This window comes from Myotis nattereri (genome assembly GCF_964212035.1).
Source record: "Myotis nattereri genome assembly, chromosome: 5".
In the NCBI taxonomy this organism is placed as follows: Eukaryota; Metazoa; Chordata; class Mammalia; order Chiroptera; family Vespertilionidae; genus Myotis; species Myotis nattereri.
The window spans coordinates 16,179,606-16,202,216 of record NC_138080.1 but is presented as its reverse complement, the minus strand read 5'-3'; the positions used below and the strand labels follow the sequence as shown (position 1 = coordinate 16,202,216).

General features: G+C 55.0%; 1 protein-coding gene across 1 annotated transcript in view; it reads right to left on the bottom strand.

The window, feature by feature from the left end:
* GFRA2 (GDNF family receptor alpha 2) overlaps positions 1–22,611 on the bottom strand; it is an 85,419-nt gene that overhangs the window by 4,289 nt on the left and 58,519 nt on the right. The window contains exons 5-7 of the mRNA XM_081093070.1: positions 10,347–10,456; positions 9,517–9,657; positions 7,449–7,621 (exon numbers count right to left, since the gene is read on the bottom strand). Of these exons, the coding sequence (XP_080949196.1) occupies positions 7,449–7,621; positions 9,517–9,657; positions 10,347–10,456 (424 nt within the window). The remainder of the gene's footprint in view (positions 1–7,448; positions 7,622–9,516; positions 9,658–10,346; positions 10,457–22,611) is intronic.

Genomic DNA, 22,611 nt, shown 5'->3' with positions numbered 1-22,611 from the left:
GAGAGAGGGAGCAGGGGGAGGAGAGGAAGGGGGAGGGGACAAGGGAAGAGGCAGAGGAGGGCATGGAGGGGAAGGAGAGGGAAGAAGCAGGGAACAGCAGGAAGGGGAGGGTCACAGAGGAGGAGGAGGGAACACAGGAGGAGAAGCAGCAGAGGGGGACCCCTTCACCCTCTCCTCTGACCCCCGTTACCATGAGGAAGCACAGACACTGCCAGGCCAGCCCCAGGGGATACAGTGCAGCTGTGGCCTCTGGCAGGGCCACAGGGACGTGGGGAGGAAAGGGCTGACCTCCAGGAAGAGCAGGGACAGGACAATCTCGTGCCCCTTTAGAGCCCCATCTGAATGCGCCTTTCCCAGCAATCACGGGAAGTCCTCCTGCACAGGATGCGCAGTGCTGCAGACCCAGGCAGAGATCATGGCGAGCTGAGTGCAGGTGACAGGCCCCCTGGCTGTCCCAAAGCTCTCCCCTCAGGCGCCATGAGCTAGTGCATGGATGCTTGTCCTGTTCCTTTGGACTAAAGGGTCCTAACCCTTGCCCCACCCCACCCCACCCTCCGGCCACAGGATCGACCCTGACCCAAGGAGGGAAGGAAGGGCCTGAGAGGCCAGAGCCCTAGGCTCCAGTCTACTTCAGCCAATGACCGGAGACAAGTCCCTTCATCTATTGGAGCCTCATGGTCCTCATCTATAAAATAGAGGCAGACGTGCCTCACTGACGCATGTGACTTCCAGAACACAGAGCAGACGGTGACGGCTGCGGTAACCTCTCCTAAGGCAAACCCAAGGCCCCTCACCCAGCCCAGCACCCAAAGCAGCACCCAGAGCAGCCATCGTGGGCCTTCTCTGCAGATGCACGTGGGAGAAGCAGAGAGAAAGCAGTTCCATCAACTCATCCGAAAACCACCGGGGGACAAATTCCTGGCCACCCTCCTGACCATTAACCCTTCCTGGTGCTCCCTCCCACGTGGGCACCAAAGACAAATGTCGCAGCCCTACTCACACCCCAGTGAGAGAAATAAGCATCCATGCAGCCACCTCCACACCAGCTCAATAAGTAGGAGGGGAAGGAGGCTGCCTTGTCCCCTGACCCCAGGGTTACACTGTCCTCAGTGGCCACACACCCCAGGCTTCCCTGGACGCCCATCTTGCTGCTTAGACTCCAGTGGAAGAGTCTAGGCAACAGGTGGGCTGTTCCAGCCCCTGCCCCAGCCTACTCTGAGCCTCTCATCGCTTGGAGGCCAGCTCAGGGTCTATGACTGCAGCACCCAAAGGGCACAGACAGCTGCTGGGACAGGGGCAGGCAGGGCTCCAACATGGAGGGGGGCACAGCGACTGGGAAGAATTTTCCACACTGTGGGTGCCACCAGAAGCATGAACGCTGGCTGTGTGGGTGGCACTGGGGGACCTGAGCTGGGGAAGGGATGCAGACAAGGAAAGAGGATGGCAGAAAGGCAAGGTTGCATTCTAGAAAATTCTCCCAGAGAAAGTTGGAAGGAAATTATCATCTTCCTCCTCTTCCTTGCCCACCTCTGTCTGCACTCCCAAGCTGGGTCCGGCAGTCCCATCAGAGCCTTGCTGGTCTGGCCCAGGCGCCAGGACCAAGTCCAGCGTCGGTTGGTCTATCTATGGAGTCAGCTAGCTCTCTCCTGTGTCTCTGCTTCTATTTCTGGCACCACGCCCAAATCTCAGTGCCCTTGGTCACTTCCCTGCTGCATACCCAACCCCAATAACTCACAGCTCCTCCCCACAGCTCAACCCCTCCCCTCTTACCTGACTATCGCCAAGATCTCCAGCAGGTCCCTCAGTCTCACCCTTGCCAACCAATCTCCCCAGCTGTCAACTATCCTCCCAAATCACAGTTCTCATCTTCTCATCACAATACGCTCCCCCCCCCCCGCCCCCCGTTCAAAAGCCTTCAGGGCCTCTCCACACTCACCATTCAACCTGCTCATTGGTCTTCATTCCCGCCCACCCCCACTCCACGTTCTCGCCCACGCCCACTGCCTGCTGTCCCTCCCTTTCCAGAGCAGGCAAACGCTTCTCTGCAGAAGGCCAGACAGCAGCGATTTCAGGCTCTGCCGGCCATGCATTCCACTCTGCTCTGTCTGTGCACAAGGGCGATGTGTAAACAAGGTGCGGTGTTGATCCAATAAAACAATTTATCCACGAAGGCAGCACCCCCTACTCAACCTCTCCGTGCTGTCCTGCCTCCCTGACTTGCTCCGCTGGCCGCTCTGCTGGGCGCCTCACCTACTCCGGTCCACTCCCGCGTCTCCACGTGGTCAATTTCCCTCTCTTCCGGGCCTAGTGGTGCTTTGACCACAAGGTGCTACTAGGCTGGATCCCACCACACGGCATCAGTCCTCCTGGTGCACCAGTCACTTCCTCCCCCTGATCTTCTGAGCATGTCCATCCCACCCCTATGGGGACCTAGGTACTGGCCCAGTAAGCTTGTCAGCCTCGGTGCCTGGAATATAGTGACATGCGGAAGGATTTGTGTTGAATAAATGCATGAATGCAGAGGTGGATGAATAAATGAATGGCTGTGAGGGAGAGTTGGGGGAGGGAAGAAAAGAAGGAATGCATGCAAGTTTCCCAAAGCTTTGAAACAAGCCGTATTTATAAATCAGGAATTGTGCCTGATAGACATACAGACACATGACAGGCCTCTCGGCCCCACTCTGACGGCCGAGGGCGTGTGCACAAAGTGAGAGACCCACCAGGGAACAGGCAGGAGGAGGAGGGGCCCGAGGCAGGTGGCTGCTGGCTGCTGAGCCCAGGTGAGTGGTGAGGGGGGTGTGGCAACCCCTCCAAACTCATTTCTAATTCCCCCAGATGTGACGGCTGTATCAAGGGTGAGAGCAGAAACTGGCCAGTGGAGACACGAAAGCAAAGGGGACTGTGTTGCTGGGGCCCCTTAGCACAAGGAAGGGTGAGCCTCCAGTTGATCTGATGGGCCCTGCAAACTGGCCCAGAGCAACCGGAGTGCCAAGGACCCTGGGAAGAAACCAGGGCCAGGGAAGGTGCCAACCCACTGCCAGCCTTCCCCATCCACACCGAAGCGCCCTGGTCCAGGGGGCCTTCTAACCGTCTTCCTGCATGCTCAACAGAAAGATGTCACCTCGCACATTCACGACACACAGAGGGCTTCAGTGAGAGCGGGAAACAGAATAAATAGCTGCCTGCGACCAGTCAAACAGACTGTTTTCTACACTGGAAAGCAGGCAGTTCCAATAGAGCAATGAATTGGGGACTCAGGTTCTTTCCCTCCCTCTACAGAGTGCTAGTCTGTGCCAAGCACTGTGTGCTCAGTTAACCAGGCTACACTGAGGGCAAGATGTGGCCAGTCTCCCAGGGATGCTGGCCTGGGAGCAGCGAGCAGAGGCATGGGGAAGGGGCCAATATGAGGCAAAGCAGGAGCCCTACGTAAGTGGAAGGCAGCTCTGCCTGAGCGGCATCAGGGGACCAGAGGCGACATCCAGGCAGAGAGGGTGGGAGAGAGGGAAGGAGAAGCACTTTGCTCAGAGGGACTGGCTAGGCACAGCCAGCACCTTGCTTGCCTGGCCTTTAGCCTAACCCATGGGACAACCTCCCTGGGCTTCAGAAACAAGGCCTTGGATGAGGGTACAAGATGGGCTATCTTTTACAGGTTCCCTGCTCTAGGGGACATTCACACGTGTGTGTGTGTGTGTGTGTGTGTGTGTGTGTGTGTGTGTGGCAGGACCAGAAGGGAGAGGGGAGAGGCCATTCTGCTGATTAAATTCCACCATGCTTTCCCCAAGTTCCTGTTTGGGCAGGGCCACTGGTAAGGGTACAGCCAGGAGCAGAAATGAGGAGGCCGGGACTGGAGACGGAACCAGGATGCCCAGACACAGGCCAGCTCAGGGCCTCTGGGCTCCGCTCTGGACATTCACATCTGCTCAGCAGGCCCAACATGAGGACCTGAGTTCCGCTAGTCCCACAGCAAACCCCCACTGTGGGAGAGTCCCGGGAAGGCAGATATGGGGGAGCAGGCAGCACAGCACAGCCAGAAGGAAACCGCCCCGGAGACTGGGAAGCAGGGTTGGGGACAAGTTACTGTCCTCACTGGGCTTCTGTCCGTAAGAAGGAGATCTCAGAGTGCCATCTGAACCTAGCATCCACTCATTCAAATGGGGTCCCCGACTGGCTGCCATGTCTGGTCACTGAAGGGTCCCTAAAGCTTCTCCTGGGGCCCGGGTCTGTGGATGGGGAGGAGGATGGGGGCGTCTGGGGTGCAGGGCCTCCCCCCTCCCTCTCACCCCGGCCACAGCTTCCTGTCTCTGTTCTCACCCAGGGACTCCCTTCTGTAGCCATGGGTGGTTGTCTTTCCCAAGGACCCCACATTGACCACCATGGAGCCCTTCCAAGCCAGGAGCTGAGGGAGGGGGTACGAGCTAGGGAAGGGACACAGCACCCACAGCCTCCGCGAGGTGCGGGCATGTATTCACCTGCACTCCCACCCAGTAGGTGCTCATTTAAAAAACTGTTATTAAAATAGAACCAGGAGTCCCTCCCCTCAGCGTCAGTGAGAAGAAACCAGGGTGAGGGTGGGTGGGCAGCCTCTGAGGCCGTGTTTCTCTCTCTTTCCTCCCAGGTGCTGTCCTCAGCAGTCCTGCCCAGACGGCCAGAATCAGCAGACCCCCGGAGTGCAGGGTCACGGGGCCAGGCCTTGGGGCCCCTGCCAGGCAGCCTCTGGAGCCCAGCGTCCGGGACTCATCACACCCACTATAGTGTTCCTCAGTTTACAGGCCCCGTCACGTACATCACCTCTCATCTGGGTCAAACCAAGGGTAAGACAAGCCCCCAGATGGGGAGGCTGCAGAAAATCGGGCTCGGGTGAGAAGAAACCAGGCCACGATTCAGCAAACCCTACAGCAGCGGTTCTCAACCTGTGGGTCGCGACCCCTTTGGCGGTCGAACGACCCTTTCACAGGGGTCGCCTAAGACCATCCTGCATATCAGATATTTACATTACGAGTCATAACAGTAGCAACATTACAGTTATGAAGTAGCAACGAAAATAATGTTATGGTTGGGTCACAACATGAGGAACTGTATTTAAAGGGCCAGAAGGTTACGAACCCCTGCTCTACGGTGAAATGGGGAAAAGGTTGTAGTGGGGCAGGCGTCACGGCTTTGAACTTCCCACACCCATGGTCAACCACAGCAAGAGCCGCTTGCGGAGACAGCATCTCCGTGGGCGAGCCCGCCCAATGGGTTAGGGGTGGAAGCGTGGCACATGGAGGCGGATGGTGCCTGGAGGGACATGTGGGCCACCTCCAAGCATGGCCACCTGACAGGTGGCACAGCCTTGATGCTGAGCTGCCCGCCACTGTAGCATGAAATTGAGCTGGCGGCTGCCTGTGCAGCAGGCCCAGAGCCCCCGCCGGCCACCGCTCAAGTCCGCTCAGAGTAATTAGGAAGCGTCCAAGGGTGGCACGGCAGATCGGCCCAAATCAGGAGCGGGGCCTAATGGAGGGGAGCAGGCCCACGCTGAGCCTGGCATGAAGGCACGTGGAGGTCAGCTGTCACCACACAGGGCAGCCCACTGGACAGGGAAGGGTGTGGGCTTCCCATCTAGGATGGCCCCAGCCCCGGCCCCTGGGGTGCAGTGGGAACCAGGGAACTTAATGCTCCACTAGGCCCAGTCCCTGCTCACAGCCTCCTCCTGGAACCATTTTTTGTCCCCAGCTTGATTGAGATTATACAGGACCACCAAAAATTGCATACAGGGTGGGACAAAAGTAGGTTTACAGTTGTTTGTATGAAAAATAATACAATAATTAATAGATAATACAAGAGTAAACTGTTTTATGTACTCACAACTGTAAACCTACTTTTGCCCCGCCCTGTAAATTTAAGTTGTGCACCTGATGACATGATATAGGCTGTGAAATATTCGCCACAAGCCAATCAACATGTCCATCACTTCACACTTTTACCATTTTCCTGGTTTTTCTTGTGTGAGAACAATTAAGGTCTAAGGTCTATTCTCTTAGCAAATTTTAAGTGCACTATCTAATGCCGTCAGCGACAGCCCCACTGCTGTGCACCAGCTCTCCAGAACTCACCCATCTTCATGAATGAAACTCTGTAGTGAATGCCCACCCACTGCTCGTCCCACCAGCCCAGCCCATTCAGACTGGTGTCTCCCCTGCACACAGCCATGTCTGTTCCCCTTGCCTCCCACACCTGTGCTCAGGCTGTGCTCCCAACGCCCCCCACCATGGCTACACTTCACACCCCACCCACCTTCTTGGACATTCCAATCCCAACCCCTGCCTGAAACATCCCCTATGACACCCACCCACCACCTCACCGCTCCCTCCCTCCTCTGCTCCCCTGGAATTCTGCATTCGGTCCTCCTTTGGACTCTTTGTTCCAGGTATGTGTGTCTGTGTGTGAGTGTGAGAGAAAGCAAGAGAGAGAGTGAAAGTGTGTGTGTGAGTAGGCATGAGTGTATGGGAAAGTGTGTCAGTGAGTGTACATGGTTTTGTGTGTGTGTATGTGTGTGTATGTGTGTGTGTTTGTGTGTGTGTGCGAGAGAGAGAGAGAGAGAGAGAGAGAGAGAGAGAGAGAGAGAGAAGGCATGAGTGTATGTGAGTGCATGTCATTGAGTGTGCGTGGTTTTGTGTGTGTGTGTGTGTGTGTGTTTTGAGTAGAACCAACCTGATATGCAAAGAATCTACTGTAGCACAAGTGTGACATGATGGTAGGTCAGCAGAGAGAGAGAAGTTAAGCAGTGCGCCCTATAAGGACCTCCACAGTGCCACCTGTGTCCTGTCATGACCCTGACCGCAGTCCCTATCTAATGGTTGTTAGACTGTTTGACATTGGACAACACAATAAGGACCACAAATCAGGCTCGTGTCAAACTCATTCACCAGCATCTCCCTAACATCTCACATAAAGACACACTCTGAGTGCATAACCCATGTTGGATGGATGAACAGATGACAGACAGACAAAGAAATGATCATCATGGGCTTGGACTCAGATGTAGGTGAAATCTAATGCCACCTGTAACTAGCTGTGATAGCTGGGGCAGGTTGCCTGAGCCTTCTGGGTCAGGTCCTGTAAAATAAGAACCTCCTCTGTGTGTGGAAATTCAGTGAAGTCGGGAGAGCTGCTGGCACACGCTTGGGAAGGAGCAGATGGCTGATACATGGTAACCACCCCATTTCCCCTGCACCCTCTGCGGCCTGGTATAATCCTGTGGTCGAGCAGGAGCTGGCTACTTGCAAGGTGAATGTCTCATGAATGAATACATGGGCAACTAGCCCCACCAATTCCTCCCTGCCCTGGGTCCCTGATCTTTGGGGAGGAACCTGTGCACCCCAGTTGGCTAACTTCCCACACCCGCCTCTGACAGCAGGGTGCTTCTCCAGGCCCTCAGACGCCCTGGCTCCATTCCCCATGTTCCTCACCTCGACAGATGTGCAGGTGGTGATGACGCTGGTCCCCAGGTTGGTGCTGTCACTGAGATCATCTGGCAAAGAAGGTGTTTTCTCCACCCTAGGAGCCTGGGTGGCTGGGAATGAGGGATTTTTGGGGGACAGGTTCACATCTGTGCCGTTGCCAAAGGCCTGGATGGCATTCCCTGTGGAGGGAGAGAGCAGGTAGAGGCAGAGAAATCAAGGGCACCTCCGTCACTTTGCCCCTCGCCATCTCTGCCACTATGTTCCCTGTCACAGCCCAGAGCTGAGGGCACGGTGCAGCTGGTCCAGACTCAACTGTGTTGAAGCTCCCCTTCAGATACGAGGTCTCCCATGTGGAGAAGAAAATAGCAAGTGGGAGATTAGAAAGACAAGAGACCAGAATAGAAAGAAACATAGGTGATGAGGAGTGCAGAGGAGGGGTGGTGGGTGCTGGGAGCCAGCGTGGGAAGCCTGGAGGGAGGAGCAGGCCACGCCCAGGGCAGCCAGCACCCTATTCCCAGTGGCATTCGGTGCTGCAGACACGCCCACTTCAGAGCTCCGCCACCCCAGCCCCCCAGGTACTGGTTCCTCAGGCTCCTTTGCCACTTCAGTGTTTCTAGGTCCCCACCACTGCATTCCAAGGGCCCCAGACTCACCTTCATCCCTGAGTGGCCTTACCGGCTCCCACACCATTAGTTAGCACTAACTCACTGAGGACTAAGTTAATGGAACCTCTTGGACAAAACTGTCCCCAAGACTTAACTCTCTAACCAAATGCCTAAAGAAATTCCCACCTCCATGTCCTCAAGCTCATCATGTCTACACCTGAACCAGGCACCACTCCCTTCCGTGTCCACACTGTTTTCCCGTGTTTCCAATCTGGAAGGCTTCATCTCTCCCTACCCAAAACCCCCAGTTCACCTCCCTAACCACCCACTTGCCACCATTTGAGCCCGCCTCCTAAAGCTCTCTCCCCTCCACCCTCACCGACCCTGCTCGGGTCCTCAGCCATCACTGTCCCTTCCTCTGAGTGGACCCTCTGTGGGTCACTAGTCAAAACCACATCCCTACCTCACCCCTCCACACTAGACCAGAGGGTGAACCTCTGAAATGCAGATCTGACCCGGAACCAGTGGCCCACAGCACCACCCCAACACCAATGGGGACCACAGGATCCCCTTTGGGAGAGAGACTCCCCTCCTGCCCAGACAACTCCAGGCGACCCCATGCTCTGTACCAAGGCTCCGTGGCCTGTGGTTCTCACAACTCTCTCTGCCCAGGTGGACAGGCATGCCCTCCTTGTGGCTACAGCTGACCAATGGCCCTGTCCCTCAGGGGGTCGCCCGTGAGGAGCCTCCAGGGGCTCCCTACTGCAGGCTGAGCCGGGCATCCCACCCTGGGCTCCGGGTGAGCCCTGTGCAGACCTGTCCCCAACACGTTCCCCCCGGACTGTGACCACACGGACCTCAGTCAGGCTGCAAGCTGCCCATGACAGGCACTATGGCTTGTTTCTCTGAGTTCCCAGGGCCATACAGAAAGGCAGCATGGACAGATGGACAGAAGGAAGAATGAGGGGAGGGAGGGGGAGGGACCTTCAGGTGGGTGTGGGCAGCAGAGGTGTCAGTCTGAAGAGATGGAGGCAGACAGAGCTGGTGGCTCACCTTGTTCTCCAGCCTTTGGATTAGGAGTTTGATAACTTGAAAAAAAAAGTCACTGATTCCAATGGATCCTTAAAAATCGATCCCAAAGGGAGAAGCGACAGACAGCCGAGGGCCTCACCATGGGGCTGTCCCAGAGGACCTGTCTGAAGCTGTCAGCATAGCAGACCAGAACCCTTCAGCCTGACTTGACACAGGCTCATGGCCTTAGTGGTAAACTGAGGCTGGCCCACGAACAGCTCGGTGTGACTCAGAGAGCCCAGCCACCGTCTCCGCAGGTGACACCCTGCTGGAGCAGCCCCGCAGGTCACTGGCTGTCCCGATGGAGGAGGAAGGGCATGACCCAGGCAGCCTCAGGGCCCCTTTGGGATGAGGGTGGGAGGGGCTGCTGGGGGGGTGAGGGGGGCTGCAGGACTTACGAAGGCAGGGGTTCTCGGTGAAGTCCCTGAGGAACTTCTCACACTCCTCCTCCATGTTCCCACTCCCCCGACAGCTGCACCAGGGGGACACCACGATGCCAGTGGGGCTGGAGTCCACGTAGTTGGGCGTCATGTCGAACCCTGGACAGGGAGAAAGGGAGGCAAAGGGGAGGGGAGCAGTGAGACCTCCTCTCTGGGCCCGCAGACCCCAGACACCAAGATAAGAGGCTTAGAAGCCTTCCTCCTTCCCACCTGCCCCCAAACACACATACATCCCAACTCATAGTCCAAACTCTGAGTGTTACTATTCCAGGGAACCATGGGGTCAGCAGGGGGCAGAGGGCGTGGGGATGCGCCCGCCCTGAGTGTGGCCGTGCTTTCTCCTGGCCCCCAAGCAGAGTGTGTTCTGGAGTTCATGCGACTGGGCTCACATCCTGGGCTTGGGTCCCAGTGCCAACAGGTGAACCTGTGCACGTTACTCCACTTCCCTAAGCCTCGGTTTCCCCATCTGCAGCACGGAGATCCCAGCACCTCCCTAGAAAGTGCTGTTAGGAGAATTCATCATGTAAACTGCTTAGCACAGCACCTGCAATGTCAGACCCTGCAACCAATGTTACTTCTTCTGATTCTGAAATCCTTGTAGGTTCCTCGGGCCCTCCTCCCCCATGAAACAGCCAACCTGGCCTCTGGTTTCCCACGGCAGCTCCAGCTGAAACCGCCACCAGGAAAGGCGAGTCAGGTGTGCCCCCACTGGCTGGAGCTGGGCCTCGGCCCCTGCCCACTGGGCAGCTCAGAGTCACTGTGAGCCCGGGCGGGAGGGGGTGGCTTACCAATCATGCCCGCATAGGAGCCCAGACACGCCTGATAATTGTCGGCTGGACAGCTGGTGAGTGTCTGGTAGGAGGCGTGACAATTGGCGTGGAAGTCCGCCAGCCGGGACCTGGTGTTGGGAGAAGACGCATAGAGCGAAAGAATTAGCGTGGCTGCCTTCCCTCCCGCCTCTCTGCGGCACAGGGCTTCCTCCTCGCTTCCTGGGCTGGAGGAAGCCAGGGAGAGGGAGCAGAGGAACACAGGGCCACCGAGCTGGGGCCCGAGGCTGAGAGCTCCTAGAGCAGTGTTCTCAACCTTCCTCACACCGCGACCCTTTCATACAGTTCCTCATGGTGTGGTGACCCCCAATTCCATTGTTACAAATTGAACATAATTAAAGCATAGTGATTAATCACAAAAACAATATGTGATTATATATGTGTTTTCCAATGGTCTTAGGCGACCCCTGTGAAAGGGTCGTTCGATCCCCAAAGGGGTCGCGATCCACAGGTTGAGAACCACCGTCCTAGAGGAAGGGGCTCCTGGAGGCCACACAGTTGGGGCACATCCACTCCAGATGGATGGTTCAGTCAGAGCAACAGGGAACCCGCAAGGAGTGCACCAAACATGCCCGGGACCAAGGCAGGAAAGCTGGTGCCACCTCCTGCTTGGCCGCACTCCCAGTGACCTGCCAGGTCCCTCCACACGTCCCTCTTCCACCTGCAGAACGGGTAATGTGAACCCTGCCCTAGCGGCCTCACAGGAGGTGGTGAGGTCCCAGGAGTGGCCCCAGGGAGGAACAAGAGTCCCCTGGGGTGAGATACCCAGAGGGCGTCCTCACCCATCTCTTCTTCACCAAACCAGAGCACAGCCTCCCTGCCCCAAGCCACCAGCTTCCAGGTCCCACCCAGTAGAATCGGCCTCTTCCCCTGCATCGTCCAGTCCTCTCTGTCGGCACCAGTGACACCACTTCTGAACTGTGCACACGGCCCTGTGCTCCCCTCGGCCCTGAGCCTCCTGGAGGCAGGCGCCTGCCGGGTCTGTCCCCCAGTGTGGAGGGTCCCATGGAGCCCAGGGCACCACAGTGATTCCCACTCCTTCCTTCTAGCCCAGCGCCCTGACACAAGCTGTCACGTCAGCCTGGCTGGGCCCGCCTCCCCTCCCCTCCCCATCACTGCCTCCTAGAGGCCAGTGCCCTTTGCCCCGGGGTCCCCGCGTATCATTTGTCTCACAGCAGCAGCAAGCCAGAGTAATAGGTCTTGTTCACTGCTATGTTCCCAATGACGGCACACAGTAGGACCTCAACAGATACGTGCTCAGTGGGAACACCACAGAAGGACCAGAAGCCAGCCCTTGACTCCCTATCCCAGCTCTTTCCACAAGGTGAGGTTTCTCATACAATCATCCCGAAGCTCACCCTAAATTCAGCCCCCCATGCTTTCCACCAGACTCTGTCCCATTTGAGGACGGAGGAGAGAAATAGGCCGACAGACCAGGAGAGCCTGAGAGCACCACCCTCACAGAGGCGGCTTGTGGGTCCCACCACAGGACAAATTCAGGTTTGCCTGGGGCCCCAGGTTCCGGGGGGTGCGGGCTGGTAGAGGGAAGCTCTGCAGAGGCAGCGAGTGAGGGGGGTGGGGCCCGGGGTTCCCATGTCCGCCGTGCCCCTTGATCACAAGGACTTCAGGTGAGTCCTTGCTCCTTGGGGACTGAGTTTCCTTGTTTATCAAATGAATAAAACATGCTCTTAGTTCCTGGTTTAAAAGCTATTTCTAGAGTTTGAGAAAATGAAAACGATCTGGAAATGAATGGCAGTGATGGTTGCACAACCATGCGAACGCACTTCGTGCCACACGCTGGACACTGAGAAATGGATACAATGGTAACTTCTATATTATGTAGAATTTACCACAATTTTAAAAAAAGGTGTTCACAGCCACCCTTTATCACTGAACCTTCCCAAGGAATCTGAGATCTGGCAAGCAGGTGTATGATCGGTCCAGTGTACAGAGGAGGAAGCTGAGCCTCAGCGAAGCCCAAGGTCCTGAGCTGCTCAGTGAGCCGGGCCTACATTCCAGACTTCAATGGGGCGGGAGCCCAGCTGGCAGGTCCCCTGCTCCTGTGCAGAAGCCTTCAACGTCCTTCCAGACCCAGCATCCTGCAGCGCTGGAAACATATCCTATCTTTCGCAGGAAAAGAATGGGACCCGAGGTTCTCTCCACCTCCCTTCTGCCCATAAATACGCCCTCTAGCTCCTCCCCACCTGGCCCCCAAGCAGGGAAAAGCAGCTTTTCCAACCCAGCCTCAGCCCCCACAGGACAGGACTTCACATCACATGGAAGACCAGCAGCTGTCCACCCCACAACCCAGCAAATGAGGCGGGAGCTATGAGGGGGTGAGAGGGGTTAGCTCTGGCCAAATGTCTCCTCCAGAGGCCCCAGCACCAAGGACCGCAGGTGAGCAGCATCGGGCGGAACCCAGCTCTGCAGGGATCACAAGCAGAGCCGGAGGCTCCCATCTCCTTCCCGCCAAGGAGGCACCCAAATGCCATCTCTTAGCCAAAACACAGGAGTCTGTCCAATACCATTTGGTCACAGGTAGGGCCCAGCTCCCTCCTGCTGCTTGCCCAGTGCCCCCCTGCTGTCCTGCCCCGTGAAGTCCTTTCTGACCGCCTCCACCTCTGTATTCCAGCTGCAGAAACATCTGGACCAGGCAAGCAAATACTTAATGGCATAGACATTTACTGCTGTTGCCCTGTTGGTCTCTCCAACTGGAACCCACGTTCCCAAGGGGCAGGCCCTACTGATTTCTTCATCCAAACCCCTTGGGTCTGGATGCGGTGGTAGATATCTACCCATCCTTTCTCCGAACACGTGCTGAGCCCCTGCCACATGACCGAGAGGCTGAGGGTGGGGAGGGCACGTCTGTCCCTGCGATGTCAGAGAGGAATTCCCAGGGAGTGGGGACTGGGCAGACTGCCCACCAGGCCAGGTCCCATGGGAGCAACTGCCCACTGAGCAGACCCGAGGGCCCCCCTGCAGGTGAGGAGCCGCCCACACAGCCTCCCCGTGAGGACGGGCGGGCAATCACGCTGCTGCAGAGGAGAGGGTCTGTCACCAGGCCACGCTCTGCCCATCCCTTGCCCGTGATGCGGCCTGTGCTCAGTGTCCCCAGTTACCCAATGGGTGAGCCATGCCAGCCTCCCTCCCTCACAGGGGCCTGAGAGACGTGGGCACAGAGGAGAGGCATCAATCACCCTTATCTCCCCTCCACCCGGGCGCCTCGTCCCAGCACTGTGCCTGCCACCGGCAAGTACACACCGGGAGCAGCTTTCCCTGCGTCTGATAAAAGAAAAAGACACCTGTTACCTGCCCAGGTGGATGTGGGTCCCATGCAAGGCAGTGTGACAGGGAGACAGTTCCCTCACCCTCCCTCGCCTCCAGGCGCCAGGCGCCCCGCTGGACAACAGGTGAGCGATGTCCTCCTGCCCCCACATCACTTGCCCTGCCACACTGAGGACACAGGAGGAGGAGGCAGGCCCCCGAAGCCAGGCACCACGCACTGGGCCCCAGGGTAACCAATACGAAGGGCTGCCTTGCTCCCCTGAGGCCATGGCCTACTTCCTTCACGGCAGGCCACAGCTCTATCCAGAGTACAGGGAGGGGGAGCAGGCCCAAGACCAGCAGACTGTGAGAGAAAGGGGTAGGGGGGGGCGGGGGGAGCAAGCAGCCTTGGCAGGCGTGAGTGGCAAATGGGGCCATTTAGGAGCCTGTCCCATCGAAGACTCCAGGAGGCCTTTGATTGCTCAGGTCCTCTCCTCCCTGAAAGACACACTGACGTCCATGGCAGCCAGAGGACTCTGTCAACACGAGAGTGCATGGTGTCAATTTCCTTCAAGCCACGACACACTCGACTCCAACCACGACACACACCAGCCCTGGTAGGTGCAGTCCCCAAGGCGATGGTGCCTTGCACATGCACAGAGAGCCAGCTGGGATCGCTGCACCATTGCCGGGCCAGGTGCCACTGCCCCTGCAGGCGCCCTCGGTCACCTGTCTCGTGGACTCTGCTCTCCCTGCCAAGACAGGCCTCCCTGGATCAGCCCCATCGCTTCTCAGATGTCTTCCTTTCGCAGCCCCCATAAGGGAGATGGCATCAAAGAAAGCAGGAGAGAGAGAAAGACAAGCAGACCACGAAGCGAGAAAAGCAGAGAGCCAGCAAGAGGACCAATATGAACAGAAGCCAAGTCCATCTCGCCGAGATCAAGTGAAGACTGCCAAGTGAGCGCGGCAGCAGGTGGGTCTGTCCAAAACACAAACCCTCTGCGGGCTTGTTTCATGTGCAGCTGTGGCCCATTCAATCACAGGAAATCAGCGGAGAGACGGAGAGGGACACTTGACCCCCAATTTGATTAAACAATTGCCAGATTAAATGCAGGACACCCATCTGATTTGAATTTCAGATAAGCAACAATACACCTTTTCAGTGTGAGCATGTCCATGCCATATTTGGAGCATCCTTACATTAACCAGTATTCCGTTGTCTATCTGGAATTCAAATGTAGCGAGGCACCCTGTATCTGATTTGTTAGACCCTGCAATCCCGTTTGCTGGGCATGTTTGCTCCTGCAAAGTCAAGATGAGAGAAGACCGACCCTCACAGCAGAAATCATGCAGAGGGGGTGCAGGGGTGCACGGACTTCCTACAGGTCAGCGATTCTCAAAGTGGGGTCCGAAGACCAACACGTCAGCTGGGAATTTGGTAGGAATGCACATTCCCGGGCCCCGCCCCAGACCTAGCAGATCTGACATCCAGAGCAGGGCCCAGCCACCTGTGCTTTGCCCAGCCGTCCAGGTGACCTGGAGGCAAGTGCTGCCGGGGACATGGCAGCTGCACAGGCTGCAGAGCTGGTCTCAGCTTTCCCTGCCCCCACTCCAGGCCCAGCCAATGAAGAAAGTGATGCTTCAGGCCATAGCTCCTGGTTACATGGCAAAGAGTTTGCATGTTTATACGCACACACACACCTGCACACACACACACACACACACACACCCCTGTCCCCACACAGACACAGCTACACTTGGACATGCCTCTCAGTTCCGTGCTTTGGTCTCAGTCAAGAGGAAGTACAGGTGCCAGTTATCAATGAGACACCCCCTTAATCCAGATTGCACCCAAACACACACACTTTCTCAAATCTATCTGGCCTCATATAAAATTGGGGTGAATTACTCCCACAGAACCCCCAAACATTCCAATGCTGGCCAACACACAGCTGCTTGGTCTGAAGTTATTGTCGATTTCCCAAAGTTCCATCTTCTTAGGAAACCAATGTTCTGCTGGTTGGAGAAGTGGAGAAACAGGAAAGGGAGCTATTGTTTACTGAGAGCCGACTGTGTGCCGGACACTGCTCTCTCATTTAATTCTGAGCAAACCCATAAAGTAGACAGGGGTGATGATTTCACTGTGAAGACAGGGTCGCTCCGAGCGGCAGGACACACATGCATATCCCGCAGCCAGCAAACCGGGGCCAGGCACAGTCCCGTGAGGACAGGGTCCTCTCTCCGGCTCTGCTGCCAGGAGCCCCCACTGCTAACAATGCTTCCAGGGTAGCCACCAGCACTGCCTCACGCAAACCAACAGGGCACTTGAATATTTCGCGGAGGCAAGAAAGGGCTCCCAAGAAGAGCAAATCGCTCATAACGGCTTCCCAGGCAATTTATGGGAACGCAGAGCAAACGGCTTTACTAGGCCCATGTGCCTCTGGAACGGCTGTCTGAGGGCCCCTCCAGCGGTGCAGGGCCTCGTTAAGTGGGTTCAGTGTACGTGACACTGAGAAAGGGGAAGGTGGATTTCACCCACATGTCTGTTTTCTGACACCTCCAGGGCTCACGGTGGACAGCCTGGCCCTCCATCCCTGCCTGCCTCCTCTAGACACTGCCACCACTCGCTTCATGGCCTGAAGTACCAACCGGCTTCCTTCCCTCCTGTGCATCCTGAAAGCGCACGCCGGGAACTTACTCTTTCTGCCCAGAAGAGCTGCTCCCCTCGGGGCGGGCTGAGGACTTCCTCCTCCAGCCAGGCTGTCAACCATAGCACCACCCCCCTTTTGGGCTGCAGGTGGACACATGACGCAGGCAGCACAAACCACACCATTCTTTTCCCAGCCACACTGACTGGTCCAGGAAGAAGGATGAGACAGGATGGGCCAGACAGGGCCCTTCCCTGAAGTCTTGCTGGTGGAGCAGGCATGGGACAGCATCCTTCTTTCTGGCTATGAGACTGCATAGGTGTGAGCCCAGAGAAGTGGGAACCAAGTTCCAGCCTCATGGCACAATGCAAATAAGTAGCTACACTGAAGAGAGAAGCAGAAGCAGAGAGAGAGAGAGAGAGAGAGAGAGAGAGAGAGAGAGAGAGAGAGAGAGAAACCCATTTGTATTAGAGTCCTGGAATACTCTCCTGCCCCTTTCTCTATTTTATTGGGAACAAATTCCTTTTTAAGTTTTCTTAAGCTAGTTGGGTCTCTGTCACTTATAACAGAAAACATGACTACTATTTAGCTTCGCTCTCTGATTTGATGTGATGTTCTCTGTCAAGTTCAAAGCAACCAGAAAGCACACATTAGGAAGGACACAGACCAAAACCCACACCCACAAAGGGTATGACTAACCCACACAAAAGAGCCAAAGGGGCAGGAGCACTTTAGCGAGAGCAACTCGGAAAATGGACGACGGTAAAATTCAGGGAGGAAGACGCCCCGGGCCTGGCGTCCTTTCCTCGCCAGCGAGAGAGGAATGGCTCAGACAGATAAGCCGCAGAAAGCCACATCACTATTAGAGATGACAAGGATGAGGATTGCACCAATATATGAAAATTCAAACATGAAATCATGTGAAGCGATAAAAAGCAGGAGACAAGACAGTTTATGCACCCTGGTCACAATCAGGGGAATTAGTGAGCTTAGGAACCAACAAGATCCAGAAGTAGATTTCAGAAGATGCTAATACAACCTGCTGTTCATTATGTTCTCTTTTAATAAAGTCATTTTAAGACTGTAATTATTTCTTTACGCTTAATTGTACGGGGCCTATTATAAACAATGATGTTTCTCGCCTTCAGTTAGACAAAATGTTATTGGTTCCAGAAGCATCAACAAATTCGGTGGACTCTCTGTCCAAGACAACAAGGCCGAGAGAAAAACTACCAGCTCAGGGGACGGGCTCCTCAGCCTGGGGCAGCTCTGATTCCCACTCCTGGGAGCTGGCAGGCTCAAGACAGAGCCTGATGCCACGCTGGGAAATGCAGATGGAACCCATCTGGACATGACCAAGACCTCGGGGCAAGCTGTTGCATGTAGAAAGGTTTGATCTCCACTCACTGGAGACCCTGGATTCTTCAAGCATCCTTCCCCACCTCCCCACCCCCACTCCAGCCCCTCCACAGAAGCACTCCCTAGTCGTGAAGTCCAGCTTCTGACATCACATCATGCTGATGGGGTTTGAACCTTGGCCCAGCTGTGTGGCCTTGAGTCATTAAACCTCTCCAGGCCTCTATGAAATGGAGGGAAAAACAGTTCTTCCCTCACAAGGCTGTGGAGAAGATGAATGAGATGTCCAATGAGCAAATATACGGAAGTGCCTGGACAATGCCTGGTGTGCAGTGGGTGCCCGGCAATGCCCATCAATGCCTGCTGCCTCTGTTACTGCGGTTGGAGGGCAACGCTGACCACTCCTGAGCACGAACACTGTGGAGACACATAAGCTCTTTCTCTTCAGGACAAAGAGACATCATATCTCTGACCTATTGACAAGCACCTCCTGCATTTATACGGCGTCACGCAAAGTCCTTCCACTGACATCACCACATTTTATTCTGACAATGAGTCTCTGAGGTTGGCAGGACTGCCCTGTTTTACAGATAAGGAAACAGAAGCCTGGGGAGGTTAATTAATTAACTCACATCCCAGCAACGGGGCCAGAGGCTCAGCTCCAGATCTTACTCATGAGCCCGTGGGCTTTCGCTGCTACCGTGCTGCCCCTGCCCAGCCATCTCTCTCCCAACCCACTACTCTCCCCCGGTCCTGGCACTGCAGCCACAGAACCAGGGAGGTTTATTTCTCTTCCGGCATCACCAAGGGAGTCAGTGGGATGCCACCTTCCCCCCTTGTCCCTCTTTGCCATGCAGCCTGGAGCTCACCCAGCATCCCCTCTCTCCTCCAGATGAGCCATGAAACCGTCCACAGAAAATGACCTGAAGAGGCTGTGGTTTGAGCCACTGGACCCCAGCTGACCAGAAGCAATCAGTTAGACCCAGGCCACCATCCACAGTCTGACACACCAACCACAGTGGCCAACCCACACCTGCTCTGAGAGAGGATCGGGAGGGTCCGATGGGACAGAAGTCAACCCACGCCCACACGGATCTCCCCCCTGGGACCCAAGATGGGAGCCCAGACCACTTCCTTCTTCTGGACACCACCAGCGGATACACTCCTCTGAGTCCTCTAACAATACAGGCATGTGGGCGACTGGTACCCTTCTCTCCTCCCCGCCCCACCCCCCCATCCCTTCACCTATGTTCCAAACCTATTATTACCCCATAAAAAGAGAAAAGAATTAAATGTATTCAGCATTTGATTTTAATTGAAGGACTGTTCTATTTCATTGAACTGCTAAGTAAGCTGAACAAGAGATTGTGTTTACATAAGCAAACCCCAAGTCACTATAGACTTGCTGTCACATTAAGTCAATACTTATGAAGGCTCTCTATTTAATTATTCAGTAAGGATTGACTTATTATTGTGTTAAGAGTGTGGTTAGCCTTGAGCTAGGTAGCCAGCCAGCTGAAAGATTTCTTTCAACTTTCTCTGAATGCTGATATGGCTCCTGCTCACTGTATGAGGTTAGGTTTCTTCCCTCTCTCCCTCCCCATGCCCGCCCCCTCCTGCTGCAGACAAAAACCTCCGGGTCCACCGTCCTCAAGTCAGGGGTAGCAGGCCACCCTGTGGTGGCCAAGGAGCAGGCAAGGTCCCAGTTGCCAGAGGTCTACCCCTCACATGGTCTTCCCAACCCCAATAATGAGTCCCGAAACTCTGACCCCTGGGCTCTCATTAGCTTAGTGTCTCTGCTCTCAGGTCAAGCTGTTCTGACCTCCTCGTTCCTGTTCCAGATGCCCAGTAGGACCTCCTACTCAAGAACCCAGTTCCCTCCCACCTTTGTGAGTCCCAGCACTTCCCCTCCCTTCAGCCTCCAGGGAATGCGTGTGTCAGCCTTCACAATCCATCCCAACCCTATTATTCCATGGCATATTCTTGCAGAAATTCAGATAGGTTCTTACATCAAATCACATTTTCCTGACATAACATTCGGGGAAAAGAGCCCCAGAGGTACATGATTAGCCGAAACTGCAGACCAACAAGAGAGGCGGAGCGATTATGGACAAAACCCCAGCTGCCGAACCACCTCATTCAAAGCCCAGCTCTGTGATCACAGGGCAACAACCCTGGGCCAGTTATTTACCCTCTGGTTGTGTCCTCATCCACAGCAATGGTCTAGTCATCTCTGGCAAGAGGACCCGAGATTCGTGGACAGCACCCAGGACCATGCCCACGAGCTACTATGGTGACTACAGCCCAACTAACACCCACAAAGGAGGACTCCCTGGCCTCTGACAGCCCATCACTTGCCACCCTGATCCCCACCTATCATTGGCCCCCTGCTGATCTATATCATATCATCTGTCCTCACACTCGTCCTCCTCTCTCCCACCCCAAACCCTGTAGCAATATCAAGGCACACACGTTCCCAAATGTGATGTTTCACAGATCCTTGTCCCTTGGTGCCACCGCTGCCAGGAATGCCTGCTCCCAACCATGTCATCTTTAAAACCCCTTCCAAGTCACCCTTTCAAGCCACTTCCAGGGCCAACTCATCCAGAAAACCTTCTCTGAATGCCTTGCCCCAACTCTGAACATGTTTCACAAATTCCAGTTACTGTACTTGCACCACCAACTAAATCGTAAGTTATATTGCTCATATCTGTTTCTCCCAACTGAGAAAACCAGGTTCAGAACAGAAATCATTTAATTAGCATTTGAGTCTTCAGGGCCCATAGTAGTGATTGACACCAAACTGGAACTCGGTATCTGTTGGATGGAAGGAGAAAGGGAGAGATGGAAGAAAGAATAGCTGGGTGGATGGATAGGTGGGTGACTGGATGGATGGATGGATGGACGGATGGTTGGGGACTACATCTGAAGGCACAGAAGACTTTACTCTAAGCAGGAGGAGAGTCAAGAACTAGCCTAACACCTTCCCCTGAAAAATACAATTACAAGCAGATTTCCAGCTGGCAGCACAGCCAAATGCATCAACCTTGCATTACACTGGCCACCAAGGTAGCTCAGCCCCCACTGGGACTGTCTTCCTCCCCTCCTCACATCCTGCCTGGTGACTGTTGGGAACTTGGGAAAGTATCTTTGTATGGTAATAGCCATTCACTAAAGGAGGCCCCAGGGACCTGCAAAAATTAACACACATCCTTAAGCACCACTCTTAAGACAAAGAAGTGCCTTGAGGGCTCACAGAGGAAATCCAATGGGCCTCTGTGGAGAAAGGCTGGGTAAACTGTCCATTCTTAGACAGGCAGAGAGTGAGGGACCAGTGAAAAGCCAGGGCATCTGGGTCAGATGCCCGCTGCTCACAAGCTGTGAACCCTGGAAATGTCACTGCACCGCTCAGTACCTGTCTGATACCCCCATGGAAGAGAGTCTGGAATGACTCGCATATGCAGAAGTGCTTTTGGAAAATAGAATGCACTGTCTACCTATTTATTCTTTTTCTCCTTAGGAATAAAGAGAGAGAGAGAGAGAGAGAGAGAGAGAGAGAGAGAGAGAGAGAGAGAGAGAGAATGAGCAGGACTATTACACCCAAATCATGTTCCTCAGCTGAGTAGCCAGACCAGCTTCTAGCGCAGGGGGCCAGAGCAGGGGCAGAGGGCGAGGGTGGCAGAGCAGGTGAGGGGCCTGCACACCACAACCCAGACCCACTGGGAAGCAGGGAGGACACGTGTGGTGGGGATCTGCTCTCAGAGAGCACTGGGCAAACACCCCTCAGGCCCCTCGGCCTCTATTCCAGGCCTTGTAGAAGAGACAGACCACACAGATGAATATTCCTCCCATCAAATACAGTCTCCACATCCAGGCAGCTATGCCGCCATAGGAGTCTTTCTCATTATATAGACTAATGAGAACACTGTGCTTCTCTGAGCAATTCATCAAGGCAACATCCATTATAAATGACATTTTTCCTGAACTAACAAAGGATGTGAGGCTGGGGAAACTGGTTAAAGGGAAATATTTAGCTGATTCCAGAAACCATTCCAAAATTAATGACCCGCCCCCTGGCTGGCCAATGCTCGCTCTGAGCTTCCGCCTCCCACTTGGACCCCATGCCCTGGCCACAGGGCCACCTGAGTGGCAGGTTGGGGAAGGGGGCGGGGCTGGCTCCCAGGGGGGTGCTGCCCTAGGAGGAGAGGGAAGTCGTCCACAGCAGCATCGCTGAAGCATATAAGACCAGATTATTTGTGGCCCCAACTTGCTGAGGCAAGATGAAAAATATAGCAAACTGCAGCTGCTGAACTCAGCTCTTTTGTTTTTTTCTCCCTTCTTCCTCCTTCGCTGAGGTTAGTGTTTCACAAAAAGGGCTTTAAAAAAGTGAAATCTATAAACTGGGGGGGTCCAATCTGTCAGCTAAGGTCAAGCACACAGAGCAGAATCTCGGGAGGAGAGAAGATGGGCTGTTTGTCTCACCTGCAGCAGGATGCTCGCTCATGCACGTTCCCACACACAAGCCGGTGTGAGGGCCCTGCACCTGACAGAGGCAAGGCCTCACGGCCCCTCGGGTAAAGAGTCCTCACTTCCCCCAGTCACAGGCCCTTCCCCTAGGTCAGTGATGGCGAACCTATGGCACGCGTGTCAGAGGTGACACGCGAACTCATTTTTTTTTGGTTGATTTTTCTTTGTTAAATGGCATTTAAGTATATAAAATAAATATCAAAAAATATATAAATCTTTGTTTTACTATGGTTGCAAGTATCCAAAAATTTCTATATGGCACCAGAGTTAGGGTTTTTCAAAATGCTGACACGCTGAGCTCAAAAGGTTCGCCATCACTTCCCTAGGTCCTACCTAACCCTTGTGCGGGTTCTCCCTGTTCCTACTCTCCAACTCCAAAGCAAGCAACAACTCCAAGTTACCCTTCAAAATCAGAGAGCCGGGAGCCATGC